The sequence below is a fragment of the Heteronotia binoei genome, chromosome 13 (assembly GCF_032191835.1).
Source record: "Heteronotia binoei isolate CCM8104 ecotype False Entrance Well chromosome 13, APGP_CSIRO_Hbin_v1, whole genome shotgun sequence".
In the NCBI taxonomy this organism is placed as follows: Eukaryota; Metazoa; Chordata; class Lepidosauria; order Squamata; family Gekkonidae; genus Heteronotia; species Heteronotia binoei.
In genome coordinates, this window is record NC_083235.1 from 40,349,691 (window position 1) to 40,364,037 (window position 14,347).

The window sequence follows — 14,347 nt, forward strand, 5'->3', positions numbered from 1 at the left end:
TTACCGAGGAACGAAGTCCCTCCTCACTGCGCAGTGTCTGCTCGGATTTCCCACCAACTGCTCCGCGGATTCAGGGACTGCTGCACCTTTTGCGTTGCTAACGTAAACTAGAGTTTTAGCGATTTCCATTTGAGACGCAAAAGGTGCGGCACTTCCTGAATCTGTGGAGCAGTTGGTGGGAAATCCGAGCAGACGCTGTGCGGTGAGAAGGGACTTCGCTCCTCGGTAAGCTGTGTGGGAAATCGCCCTAGTCTCAGTTTTTCAATTGTGGAACTCAGTTCTCCACTGCCAGGTTGCTACAGTGCCTTACCTGAAACCCAGGTCAGCAGACAGGTGAGGCAAATTATTTTTTTGGTAATCATGACAGCTCCTTGGCAATTACTCACTTTATATCATTACCAATTTGGGATGCCATTTAGATTATCCTCTTGGGCATCAACATTTCTTGGGCCATCACTACAGTACTGTTGGTTTGCCATGTCTATCCTGATCACACTGAAAGATGGGAAACTCTTGTGTACTCCTCTGCAGTCTCCTGATTATGTAACTAAAGGCGTGAAGGGCACTCTAGCCCCAGGCAAGGAATGTTATAGCCATGAATGTACATTAAAGTCGGTGAAACTCACTGGTTCCTCTCTGGATTGCCTTATAGCTGCGGAAGAGGCTTCAATGTTTTTGCTTTACAGTGGCTGCAACAAACTTTTATATTTAGGGTAAGTGTGACATTCGTAGGACCTTGGGGACTACATACTCTAGAGCAGTGGTCCCCAACCACTGGGCCAGGGACCGGTAGTGGGCCGCCGCCTGTTTTCCATGGGCCGCACAGTCTTGCCACCCCCCCATGGGCCTTCTCCTCCCCCCATTTCCTCCTCCCTCCTTCGCCCCCCCCCCGCACAGCCTCCCCGCCTCCTCCCCCTCCCACCGATCAGCCGATCGGCCAGGAAAGCCGCTGCTGCAGCTTTGGGTGACACTGCCCTTGCCTCCTCCTCAAGTGGGAAGGAGGCAAGGGCAGCGTCTCTCGCCGTTGCTGCCAGCCGCCCTTCCTTTCCCTTCCCTTTGCCTCCCACCCCCCTGCGCCTGGGCTCTGCAGCCGTGGCATGCCTGCCTCCTCCTCCTCTGTCACCTCTTTTGCTTCCCTTCCTGTTGCCTCCCCACCCCTGTCCTGCTGGCCACGGCGTGTCTGCTTCCTCCTCCGAGCCCGTGATCACCAACCGCCCCCTCCTTCCCTTCCTGTCGCCTCTCCCCTGCCCTGGTGGCAGCGGTGTGCTGTGATTGCGGGCAGGAGGGGGAAGGTGAAGGAACGGGACAGAAAGGGAAGGGAAGGAGGGGGTGAGCGCGGGGGTTTTTTTGAAGCACTTTTGGGGGTACCTGTCTGGAGTGCGATGTGCCCTCGGCTGCCATTGGCTGTGGCGGTTTTCCCCCCACAGCTGTTTGGTGGGGGGTGGCGGCCTGGGAGGACTTCACCACCCCTTCCCCAGCCTTAAAATGGAGAAAACTGGGGGAGGAAGAGGTGATGAGGCTGCATGGGGGGGGGGGCGAGGGAAGAAAAAGGAGGGGGGAGGAGGATACAGGTGGGCAGCCATGTTGGTCTGAAGCACTAGAACAAAGCAGGAGTCACCTTTAAGAGGTGGCTAGGCTGCATGGGGGGGAAGGAGAGAGGAGGAAAATGGGGGGAGGAGGAAGCGGTAAGGCTGTGGGGGGGCGAGGGAGGGGGGAGGAAAATGGGGGAGGAAAACAGGAGGGAGGAGGCACTGTGGTGGGGGGAGGCCGAATTGGGTCTCCTCACCCTGCCTGCTCTGGGCCGCGGTCAGTGGGCTGGCCCTGGAGCCAGTCTCTGGGCCAAAAAGGTTGGGGACCACTGCTCTAGAGGAAGCATGAAATTCCTGTACTCACCCACATTCTGGAAAGATAATTAAAAAAAAAACTAATTGCAAAGAGGAAAAATAATAAGATCAAAGAAATGGAGTCTTTTATGAATGGCACCTAAGGGACAGCTTAGATTTCTATTTGCTGCCTGAGTTGCAGTTTTACTTTGTTGTACTTGATGCAGTTTCCACTTGATACATGTGTTTCAGCTATGTTTTAATTGTGTATGTTTACATTTTGTGTGTGGCCTTCAGTACTGGGGAAAGCAGGGATATAAACTGCTTTAAATAAATAAACATTCTGATTTTAGCATCACAGAAGGTGGAAAAGGAATTTGATTGCACTTAGAAAACACACTAGAGAGATTATTTAGTTAGATTAATGACAAAACAGGTACAAAAAGTAATACTTTATTTAAAGTATTTAAAGTTTTGTTTATATCTTGCCTTTCAAATAAAATGTCTAACCTATCATTCACAGATATAAACTGCAGACCAGAAGGTTCAAAAGCCTCAGTTATGGAAACAAAGAACCTCAATGATGATCAGGGCAATGCTAGACAGAGTTATCCCCTTCTAAACCCAGTGACTCAAAAGGTTTTGAAGATTGTAATGTCACTCAGGATTACATTGTTTGAGGCAGCTGTTTACTGAAGCATCTGAAGCAAATCAGGGTTCTAGGTGGGCTCTATATATGCTCTACCTGCTCACTCCCTTCACTTGGGGGACAATCAAAGCCAAAGGCAGATGGTGTGCCAACAGTGCCAACAGTATGGAAGCATACATCTAGTCAATGGACTTTCTCATAAGATAGTACAGAACTCTTTCTGCTAAGCTGATGGGACAGGCCATGGTACTATCTTTGCCATCCTAATAATTGTTTTTATTGTTATTTATTTTACAAAAATCATACCTTGCTTTTCTGCTCTCATAAAGGCTACCAAAGTAGGTGACAAATCAAAACATAAATAATGAAATCATACCTTTAAAAAACATTAAAACCAGCTAAAAATATTTTCCTGGGAGTAAACCCCACTGAATAGACAAGAGAAGAATTCTGAGGAGATCTGTTTAAGATTGCTCTCTATTCTCTCTGTTGGCCAACCCTTTGCTAGGGTTCGGCAGGGGTTTGTTGCTGGGGATAGCAGAGTCCAGGAAATCTGTTTGGATACATCTTTTATTCCATTTTGTTAACGGCTCAGATTCTGGCTGCCACTTTACCCCTTCCAGACCCTCTCATTTATAAACTGAGAGCATGAATAACAGTCTGAGCATTATTCAAGTCTCGTAGTCCTTAAAGACCAACAAAATATTCTAGAGCATAATCTTTTGTGAGTCAAAGGTCACTTTCTCAGATACAAGTAAGAATGAAAATCCATCAGCCCTCATAACCAGGTCAGAAGGTGAGAGGGGGTGCTACAAAGAAGGGCTGGTGGAAGTCAAGTTGCAGAGGTACAATGTATCGTATACTCAGCTTGATTAGAGCAAGGGGATATGTATAGATATGAGAAGTGCACAAAATTAGCATTTCTAATGAGAAAAAAAACCTTATTCAGGTGTGACACAATCAGGAAGCACACTGACAAAGTGCCCAGGATAACCTACTACAAGATGAGATGACATAATACCACTGGGGTCACATATTGCTCACAGCTCAAACCAGGTCAACATGTCATTGTTCAATACATGAGTGTTCAACCTACAACCTAAACTAGATAATGATGTTCCACTCCCAGGGGGATTGGGAGGTGGACTTTTTCTTATCTGCAGATAGCCCTCTAACTTTAAGCAACTTCTCACTCACAATAATGCACTACCTATCATGGATGTGGAATCTTGAACCAGAACCTCTAATAATCCAAGAAGCCAACCTTATCCTCATATATCCAAGAAACCAACAACATAACCATTTCAGGTTCATTCACCTGCTCATCTTTGAATGGTACACCTGCCATCAGGTGTCAACAATGCTCTTCCACTCTCTAACATTGGACAAATAGGCCAATCCCTATACAAAAGAAAGAATGGACATAAATCTGCAAAGCAGAGTTTAAGTATAGTGGCACCTTTAAGATCAACCATTTTATTCTGTGTATAAGCTTCCATGTGCACATACACTTCTTCAGATACACAGATACTTGAAGAAGTGTATGTACACAAGACCTTATACCCACAATAAACCCTTTTGGTCTTATAAGTGCCACTGGACTCAAAACTTCATTCTGCTGATTCAGACCAACACAGCTATCCACCTGAATCTATGGACATATATCTACATTAAAAATCTTTATGCTCAAATACCAGTGGGAGAATATTTTACTCTTCCAGGACATTCCACTGTTGACCTAACAGTGGCAGTTCTCCTAAGAGAGATTTCAAAAGGAGATGACAATGTGAGAGTGCTATATTAGAATACACTAACAAGTTCAGGACAATGGACCTGTGCCCTCTCCCCACAGGGGGATAGGAGTCTTATCTCATTACAGATGCTAATTTTGTTCGACTGCTACAGATTAATGAAGATGAAATGGTCAGAGCATTGTAATTCAGTCCTATGCAACATGTGCATATTACCAATTTACTGCTGGGGCTGTGTTATAAAAAAGGGCATCACTTTTGTAAGGATATTCCACCAGGTCTCCAGAGCATCACACTATGCTAAAGAATTCAAGATCAAGACTTAACATTTAGCTACTGTTTCAGAGAGTACCAGTATTGGTCTAAGGAACAGCTAGATTTGAGTCCAGTATCACCTTAAAGACCAACAAGATTTTCAGGGTACAAGCTTTCGAGATGCAACACTCCCCTCATCAGATACCATTTAGCAACAGGAATCTTCCTTCCTAGGATTCCAATTTTATTCCAGTGCAGCTCTGTGAATCTGCATGTTTAGCCTGTTGATGTTTACTGAGGAACTAAATTTAAAATCTACATTTCCATGTTATCACATTTAAATCCATATTTTCATCTTCTCAGACAGCACTTTAAACAGAGAAACACTGGAAAAAAACAAGATGTTCTGAGTGGTTTTAATTTGGAGTTTGAAAAGGAGCTTGCTGTCATTTCTAAAAGAAGTTTCACTGAGCTAGCTGGTGTATGATGTATTGTTATGATTTACAAGTTCAGTAGCTAACAGTGTAGTCCTAAACAAAACGCTCATCTCAACCCACTTCAACTGACTTGGAATGGTATTTAGGACTGTGATGCAAATTTCATTCCTATCGATACCTAATGTTAGGGAAAGGCATTGCTAATCCTATACACATGAAGGGCTGTGATCTCACAGAGAGCGTGTGGAGGAGTGGGTGCTTTTGCTAACTGGGTGCAAATATCAGAAACACTAGTGGCTGCATTATTTTAAAAACAGCATTTCAGATTACACATCATTTAGCTAGACATTGCTTAGAAGATTTCAAGCTTTTCCTATTTTTTGGGTGCTTCTCAGTATCTAAATCTTTGTTGTCTTCCAGATGATGTGCTATTAAATGCATTCAGAGATTTGATGGAAATACTCACTTGATGAAGTATTTGATTCCATCTGCCGTATAAGCCTCTTCCCATCCATAAGGCAGGCCTAAACAGAGGAAAGGGGTGGAAGGGGTGGAGAGAAAGGAATTACTTTCAGTATTCAAAGGCTGTACAAACCAAAATTTTTTCCAATGTTAAAGTATTACAGTTTTCAAACATACAATACAAATGGAGCTCTCAAAAGATTTCACTGTTAATCACTATAAATCTTTCATGCTTTACAAAAGAGGCCACAGTGGTGACTGCATTCAGCAGCCATAATCGCACCTCTCAAGGATTTGATGCAAGCCATGGTCAATATTACACAGCAGTGAAATTCTGAGAACAGCCTGATTATTAACTGCCAGGTGCTACTGTGTATAGAAGTGAGCTGCAGAAAATGAAATTCAGTATCTGCACATCGGACACCTGCCTGTCCAACACACACGTCAAGCAGAGAAGCTGAGAGCAATGACTCACTGTGACAATGCTGGAGCACTAATTGAGATTAAATCCTTGCTTGCTGAATGGTGCTAGCCATGGTTAAGTTTATTGGGAAATGGGTCTGAATTTAGAGGGGAAAAGAAATGGGGAGAAGTTTAGAGTAAATCATCTCAAACGGAGGAATGGAATGCCATAAAAAAGCAAAGGATACATACTGATAACATTTTATAAGGGTTTCTGATGATCTGTAAAATGAAAAATACTTAGCAGCTGAATTATGAATTAAGAAGTTTGAAACTTAACAGGAGTGCACATATTGTACATATATGGTGAAATGCCTCTGAATGTTTACTGTTGGCTTTCATGGCTTGAAATGCAAACATTTTGGCATTCTCTCCCCCCCCCCCCCTTCTTTCCTTTTTCTACTACTTTGTGGAATTCTAGTGTGGCTGTCATCTTAAATGCACATTCCTGTGGGTAAGTCTCACTGAATAACACAAGACTTACTCCCAAGTAGACCTACTTAGGATTGCTCCCTGTGTTGTGTGAACAAGTATTCACTTTTGCCTGTCCTGTTCAGACTGCTAGTCATTTTTGGTGGATGACCTTTTCATTCTGATATTTCGAGAGAAAGAATATGTTTGTGGGCATTCGATGAAATTGCTGAGCAGACAGGTTAAAACGGATAAAAGGAAGTACTTCTTCACCCAAAGGGTGATTAACATGTGGAATTCACTGCCACAGGAGGTGGTGGCGTCCACAAGTATAGCCACCTTCAAGAGGGGTTTAGATAAAAATATGGAGCAGAGGTCCATCAGTGGCTATTAGCCACAGTGTGTGTGTATATATAAAATTTTTGCCACTGTGTGACACAGAGTGTTGGACTGGATGGGCCATTGGCCTGATCCAACATGGCTTCTCTTATGTTCTTATGTTCCAATTAAGTCCCTCCATTGTGTCCATCATAAGCATATGGTAAGTGCTTAAGAAGTTGGTGAAATGTTTCTCCTGCATTGTGATGACTCAAAAATAAAGGGTGGAGGAGTGTAGCTCCTGAGGAAGAAGTGCTGATGTTCACACCAGGAACTCTATTACCATCAATGAGAAACATCTCTTGAGGTGTGGTTTCCAGTGTTGTTTGGGAAACACATTGATTTGAACCAATGGAAGATGAGATGCTCATAGCAGACATGGTGGAAGGGGTCGACCATGATTGGTTGTGCATACTGTGTTAACTTGGTAGTGCAAGGACACTGCCACATAATACTGATGCTCTGCCATCCATAAATCTCTTATTGTGACCTCCCTCAACTGTCTTTTGATCTCAACATGCTTCATAAAGTTCAGTTTGCTGCCATGAACTGTACTTATACAAGCTTGAAACTGGCTAATATGTATAACTGGGTATATGTACCAAGACATGATCCTGAACTAGACAGCTTTTATTCCAAGGCTGAATACTTAGAATTGGATGCTGCAGGTTTGTTCTGCAGCATCTAATCTGCTCCTGTGTCACAAGCAAATTTCCTCTACAAAGTCATATGCTGAGCATACATGCTTTACTTGATTTGTATGCAGGCAGACCTTGACTTCCTGAGCTTGCTATTCACAGTGCTTCATTTTGCCAACTAGAATGCTGGCGGCTTGTACAAAGTCTGTTGAAAGAACACAATGCTCTCCCCTTTGTTTTCCCCAGAGCCCTCTCTGAAGTGGGGAGGAGGTTCTGAAAGCTTCTGTATGCCCCCCGCCCCCTGCTGGTTTCTGCACACAAAGCCAAAGAGCTACAAGTGCACAGCTTAATTTGTAGGTCAGAGCTCCAGTACCAATTTAAAAAGAAATTCCTCCACAATTTATTCCAGCCTTGATTGAATTTCTGTCTGGAGAAAGGAGCTTGATTTCACTGGGCAATCACAGCAAGCTATAAATAGTCAAGTAATGTAAGTGTTTTCAAGAAAGTTTAGCTTAGAGATGCAAATTGCTTTTTTAGGGTGACAACACAGATGTACTTGCACCCTCCTTGTGCAAGCAACATGTCGGTGGCTGATCGGGCTAAAGCGGAGGCAAGAACAGAGGTTTTGATCTTAGGACCTCCTGCTGGGAATAAAACAAAGCAAAGCAGAAGCTAGACAGAACTTCAAACTCCATTTCAACTTGCAGTGTCCAGTGTCCATCACTAATCTATTTTGACTACACTGGTTCCATCATTACTACATATTCAACATAACATATTTCTGCTACTTCTACATATTCATGAGAACCTTTAATAGATAAGTAGTATATCACAGTGTAAAAGAAAGTCTGTTATATATCGCATATAGAAAACCCATTTATAATTGGGACATTTTATCTGGAACAGAAATGAATTCTACTTCTATTTTGTTACCACACATTGGTATATGATATTTTCTCACTTTAACTTTGTTTCCTGCTAGCATAATATACACTCCATGTTTCCTCAAATTTTGAAATAGACCTGTTTCTCAAGTAGGTTGTTAATTTTGCCATTACTTCATATTCAGCAAGTTTATTTTCCCATTCTTCTTAATATGGACAGGTGTCTAGTTTCCATTTTGCTGCATAAGTAGTTCTAGCTTTTGTCACCATGTATTTGAATAGCTATTCTAAAATGTTTGGTAATTTGTTAGGCAGTACTCCTAATAGCATGCTTTTGGCTTCTATTGGGAATTTAAACTGCAACATATTCTGCATTTCTCAGTATATTTCTTTCCAATATCTTTTTGCTTTTTTACAAGTTCACCACATATGAAAGAAGGTTCCATCTATGTCTTGATGTAAATGGCTACTCCACATTTTTTAATTTTGTGCTGAAGCAAGATATGCTTTGCCTATTTTTTATTGTTTAAAATAGGTTTGTATTTTTATACGAGTTTCTTGTAGGCATAATATATCAGCTTTTTTGTTTTTTCAGCTGATTGATTATTTTTGTGTGTTTTGAAGGAGAATTCAGTCCACTGATATTTATTGATACCATTTTTAATTTATCCATTCTGCCCTGATGTTGCTGCCACATCCAACTTACTTTTTTCTATTTTTATCTTCTTCAGTGTTTTTGGTCCATGAACTTTGCTTTGAACTACTAGCAGATTGCTTTGAACTACTTGGTGATTCTTTTTCTGCTTCTCTATGTAAGTCCTCAGCTTGCAGTTCTTCGGCCAATTGCTTGGCTTGTTCTTCTTTTTTGATATTTTTCCCCTTTTGGTAAAATACTTATATTGCAAATGGTATTTTTCAGCAATGTTTGATTACTTTCTTTTGTAAAATCTGTCTCAAAAAGTTGAAGTCTTTCTTTTTCTTTAACACACTTGTAAGAAAATTCTGAAAGATCTTTTCCTGCTACCTTGAGTGGTGATTCCTTTTGGTTCTTTAGGATTTTGTCTAATGTTTTGTTGTAGGTGAATTGAACCAGTATATCTTGAGGTAGCTTATTCTTGAATGCAAATCTTGAATTCAGTCTAAAAATCTGGTCAATAGCAGGAAGTCTTCCTCTACCTTTAAATAATTCTGAAGTAAATCATGAAAACTCCCCCCCCCCATTTGGCCTCCCAAAATCTTCTGGAATTTCCTATAAGATGCAGATTATTAGATCTGCACTGATGTTTCAAGGTTTCAATTCTTTGTTCTGCATTTTCCATCTGATAATCTTGCCTTTCTAAATTTGTGTAATTGTCCTATTTTGCACTAGGGTTTGTTCCGGGTGAAGAACCCTTTTGCCCCCAGCACTTCTCTCCATTTTTGCACAAGCTGCCATGGAGCTGCGAGTTGGCATGCCCCTTTCCCGTGGCAAGTAGAAACTGCTTGTAAGAGGATCTTGCTTGCTGCGGGAAAGAGGTGTTCCAACTCGCAGTTCCGCGGCAGGTTGTGCGAAAATGGAGAGAAGCACCAAGAGCAAAAGGGCTCTCCACCCGAAAGAAGCCTAGTGCAAAATCAGTTATTATCTTTTTGCTTCTCTTTGATTTTTATAATTTCTCGTGTTTGTTCTTGTAATTTTAAATTAATTTCTGATAGTCCAGCCAATATCTCTTGACACACTTCCTGAATGTCCTTCTGCAGTCTTTTCTCAGATTCTTTACTATTTCTCTGAATACTCTGGATATTCTTTAAGGTTCTTTTCTCTGAATCTTGAATAGTCTTTCTTCAAATGGTTGCATTTGGTGCACCAATATTTGTAATAATTTTTCCACCATTTCTTCAGTTATCTGGTCCTCATCTGTTTCATTTGTACTCAGTTTTTGTCTCTTTGATGTGCTTCTGTTATCATTTTCATTTTTGTTCTTCTGTTTTTAAAAATATTGTACACACTTTTCATATATTATTACCATATACTGTTTTCTATGTATATCATATGCACAACAATCAAAGTTTATACTTTTTAAATAACTCAAGTAAAGTATATGTCTATTAGAATAAAAAATTACATTCTCTACAGTTCTTATAAAAAGGGTCTACATGTACCAAGTAATAAATGTTCTGAATAGGTATCATATAGATGAGATAGCTTATCTTCTAATCATTAAACCACAAACATCTATCTATCACCAACAGAACAACCCCTCCCCCTCCTAAAATTATAACATGGTAAAGCAGTGGAGAGAGGTGATTAATGAAAGGGGGGCAGGAAGGGAGAAACAACAAGGAAATAGAAAAAAGCAGCATCTTAGCTTTGTTCCCAGTATGCTAATTCATCTAAGGTCTTCAGGAACAAAACATTTTCATGTTTTTCATTCTGAGAAATTTCACATGTCCAAATAGGAAAATATATAACAGAATAAAATAAATAAATCTTGTCTTTCCGATAAGCTGTTTGGTGAAACTAAGTTTGTTTAGTCCCTGCTGTTGCATGTCACAGCTGAAACACTGCATGCTTTAAAACAAACATCACTATATATTGGAAGCTGACTTCAAATGCTGCTGGAAGTCTGCCACTTTAAAAATCTTGATCACAGTTTTGGGAGTCCAAAAATATCCAAAGCATCACAGTTCTGGGAGTCCAAAATATTGTAACGATTGCACAGATTACTGAATCCAGATTTGTTTAGGGGGGAAAGGAGTAAGAAGAAAAAAATCAGTTGTGATCTGCTGACCATATTGGCAAAAAAGCCTTCCTTATCTCTACTGCCCTTGATATTTTCAGAACCCAGGTGGAAACCAGATGTATCAAAGCCCCCTTGTGGGTTCACCTGTCAGTTTGTGGGAGAGAGGTAAGGATAGAAAAGTAAATTCCTTCCTTTCCTGGTGTTGTCTGCCCCAAAACAAAAAAGGGCTGCAGCCTTTGAAAGTGCTCTTTATCAGGTTGCCATGTTTCCTGAAAGTCTGATTAAATGATTTTTAAAAATAAAAATCTGGCATGAGCTAAAAACAGACCTTTCTGGGTGCTGTTGTGGAAACTCCAAAATTTATCCTCTCCTGCCAGAAGCATTCAATGGCTGCTTTGTTCTTCAGGCTTCAGTTGCAGGTACACAGCCAATAAGAAGATGCAGTAGCTGTGCTCTGCCTGGCCTGCTGCCAGTGCTAAGCCTCTAAGCAAGCTGTTTCTGCTTTTCTGTTTTTCCTGTTCTGTTAGGATCTTGGACAAGAAAATGGATGCAAACTGATGCCTACTGTATGATATTAAAGACAAGAACTAAGTGGTCTATGGGGAAAAAATCAGAATGAACAGGACCAAAGGGATGTAACTACCTATCCAACTCATGATCGTGAGTGAGAGCACGATTTTGCAGCAATCACTGTACCTAACAGCCAAGATTGGGCCTGCTGTGCAAACACAGAATTGTTCACACAGCCATGGGTACCATTTAGAGTAGTATAAACTAAGAGGAAACAGCAGGTTTGCAGAAAAAACTAAAACTGCAACAACTAAAAGATAGGGAGTAAAAATGCTCTTATACAGTTGTGATCTGCATGTACAGACATTTAAGAGAACATGGTGAGAGTTCGGCTGGCATTGTGGGTTACCATAGCCACTAAGATGCACTCTAAGGTACCCACTTGGAGCCCTGAACAAAGGAAGGCACAGCAGTGGAAAGTGGGGGGACAGTACTGCTTAGGGAGGGGATAGTAAGGAGGAAAGGTGACCAAGGAGAAGGGGAGATGACAGAAATCAGAAGGAGAGGAGAATAAGAAGAAAAAACAACTTCCCTTTTGCTGAGTCCTCACAATCCCCCTCCCCCAGTAACTGTAAATTACTCTGAACTGCAAGAAAGGTGGTCTAAAAATGTTCAAAAATCACTAAATATATCTTGGGTACATGTAGCAAGGGATAAAATGTGCACCAACTTGCCTCCTCCCATTCCTTTGGTAATGACATGGAAAATCCTTATTTTAGCAGAACTAGCATATTTCTCCTACACAGCTGGAAAGGGAGGGGGGAAAAAAGCAAGCTGCATAAAGAGAGCCCAGCCTCTCTCGTGCTTCAGAGCTGAAGCTGATGGAAACTGGCAGTGGTTTAACAGAGCTGAAACCATTGGCATCCAAGATCTGGACTTATTTTCCATTTGCAGAAATATTAAGGGCATCAGGTCTCTGGCTACATTTCCTTTCAAGCTAAATTAATTTCTATAAAGCACAGGGGTAGAAAGGTAAGGGGTGAGCACAGAGATTTGACCCAATCCTCCTTGTCTAACTGGACTTGTTTGCACTGAATGCATACCAGATGGCACCTTTCCGCTGCAGGAAGCTGAGCTTGTTTTCCTCCCCCTACCCCAGATGTTATTTTGTGATATGTTCCCCTCCCTTGACACTCAAATGGAAGGCCTGACTAGGAATCCAACATTGTCATTCTCTTGATCCACCTCCCTCTGTGCTGACTTGCTGCCTATCATTCCTAAGAGATGGTATAGGCTGGAAAGCCACGTGTTGTTTCCTTTGGGGTTGTGCCATTGAATACATTGCTCTCAGCAGTCTTTCCTCTCTATGAAAAACGGGTCAGAGTTTGGCACTGACAAATTCCCTTTCCTAAGATCAGCTTTCTTAGGCTGCATCCACACAGCAAGGATTCTTGCTTTTTTCATCACCACTGCAAATATGGAGGCATGCATGTTGATATTGAAGCTTCCACATGTGGGAGCCTTCCTTCCTTCCTTCCTTCCTTCCTTCCTTCCTTCCTTCCTTCCTTCCTTCCTTCCTTCCTTCCTTCCTTCCTTCATGTCCTCTGCAGCTACTCCACATTGGCTTTCAAGGCAACTGCCAGTCCCGTTTTTTGCTCTTTTCTCTACGCACATGCTATAGCACTATAATAGTCCTATTAAAATTTGAAACAGATAAGGAACCATATATCATTATAGAGCTATAGTGCAGCACTAACATATGAATAATATTTCTTGAACTCTCCTGCAGCTTCCCTCCTCATTCCTTTCCAGGAATTCAGGACAAAATGGTCCACACCTTACCCTGTATATTTCTGTGGGGGGGGGGGGGGGAAGGATGGGAAGCTTCATTAAAACAAAACAAACAAAAAAACCCAGCATGCCACCTACCCCGATACGAATCTACCAAATTACTGTGGCCATTCCAAGGACCTGTTTCAGGTACCCCACATTCTGATATTAGGTTTGTAGTAAACAAAAGGAGGGCCTTCTCTGTCCTGGCACCAAAACAATAAAATTCTCTCCCTAGGGATATTAATAACAATAACAATAATAATAACTTTATTTTTATATCCCGCCCTCCCCCGCCAAAGGCGGGCTCAGGGCGGCTCACAGACATGGAATTCCATGATTCAAGTAAAACAATGTAGACAGTTTTAAATATAATCAATTACATAATAAATTTTTAAAATAGATAAAATATATAAATTAGGTGCTAAAATACTGTAAGTCATAATATCCACAAGATGGCTGGGTGGCCACACGTCAGGTTAATTAGGTTCTGTCTCAAAAGCGAGCTGGAAAAGAAATGTTTTGCAAGCCCTGCGGAACTGATTCAGGTCCCGCAGGGCTCGCACCATCTCTGGAAGGTGGTTCCACCAACGAGGGGCCATTACCGAGAAGGCCTGCTCCTTAGTAGCCTTCAACCTAGCTTCTCTTGGCCCAGGGATTGTTAGAAGGTTCTGAGAGCTAGATCTCAGTGCTCTCTGGGGAACATATGGGGAGAGGCGGTCCCTTAGGTAGGCAGGTCCCCGGCCATATAGGGCTTTAAAGGTGATAACCAGCACTTTATAGCGAACACGGTACACAACCGGCAGCCAATGCAGATCCCGCAGTCCAGGCAGCACATGTTCCCACCGTGGTAGTCCCTCAAGCAGCCTGGCCGCCGCGTTCTGGACTACCTGAAGTTTCCGTGTTCGATATAAGGGCAGCCCCATGTAGAGGGCATTGCAGTAGTCTAGTCTCGAAGTGACCGTTGCGTGGATCACGGTTGCTAGGTCGCTGCGCTCCAAGAAGGGAGCCAACTGCCTCGCCCTCTTGAGATGAAAGAAGGCGGATCTAGCAGTGGCAGCTATCTGGGTGTCACGGCTGGGGCCGGGTCAGGCAAAGTCCAGAGGCAGTCCGAGGTCTGTAGCCAGTAAGCAGGAG

At 42.2% G+C, this 14,347-nt stretch overlaps 1 protein-coding gene across 1 annotated transcript in view; it reads right to left on the reverse strand.

Moving 5' to 3' along the window:
* The window catches only part of STXBP4 (syntaxin binding protein 4), a 240,927-nt gene that overhangs the window by 34,572 nt on the left and 192,008 nt on the right, over positions 1-14,347 (reverse strand). Inside the window, exon 21 of the mRNA XM_060253551.1 lies at positions 5,382-5,439. Within this exon, the coding sequence (XP_060109534.1) occupies positions 5,382-5,439 (58 nt within the window). The remainder of the gene's footprint in view (positions 1-5,381; positions 5,440-14,347) is intronic.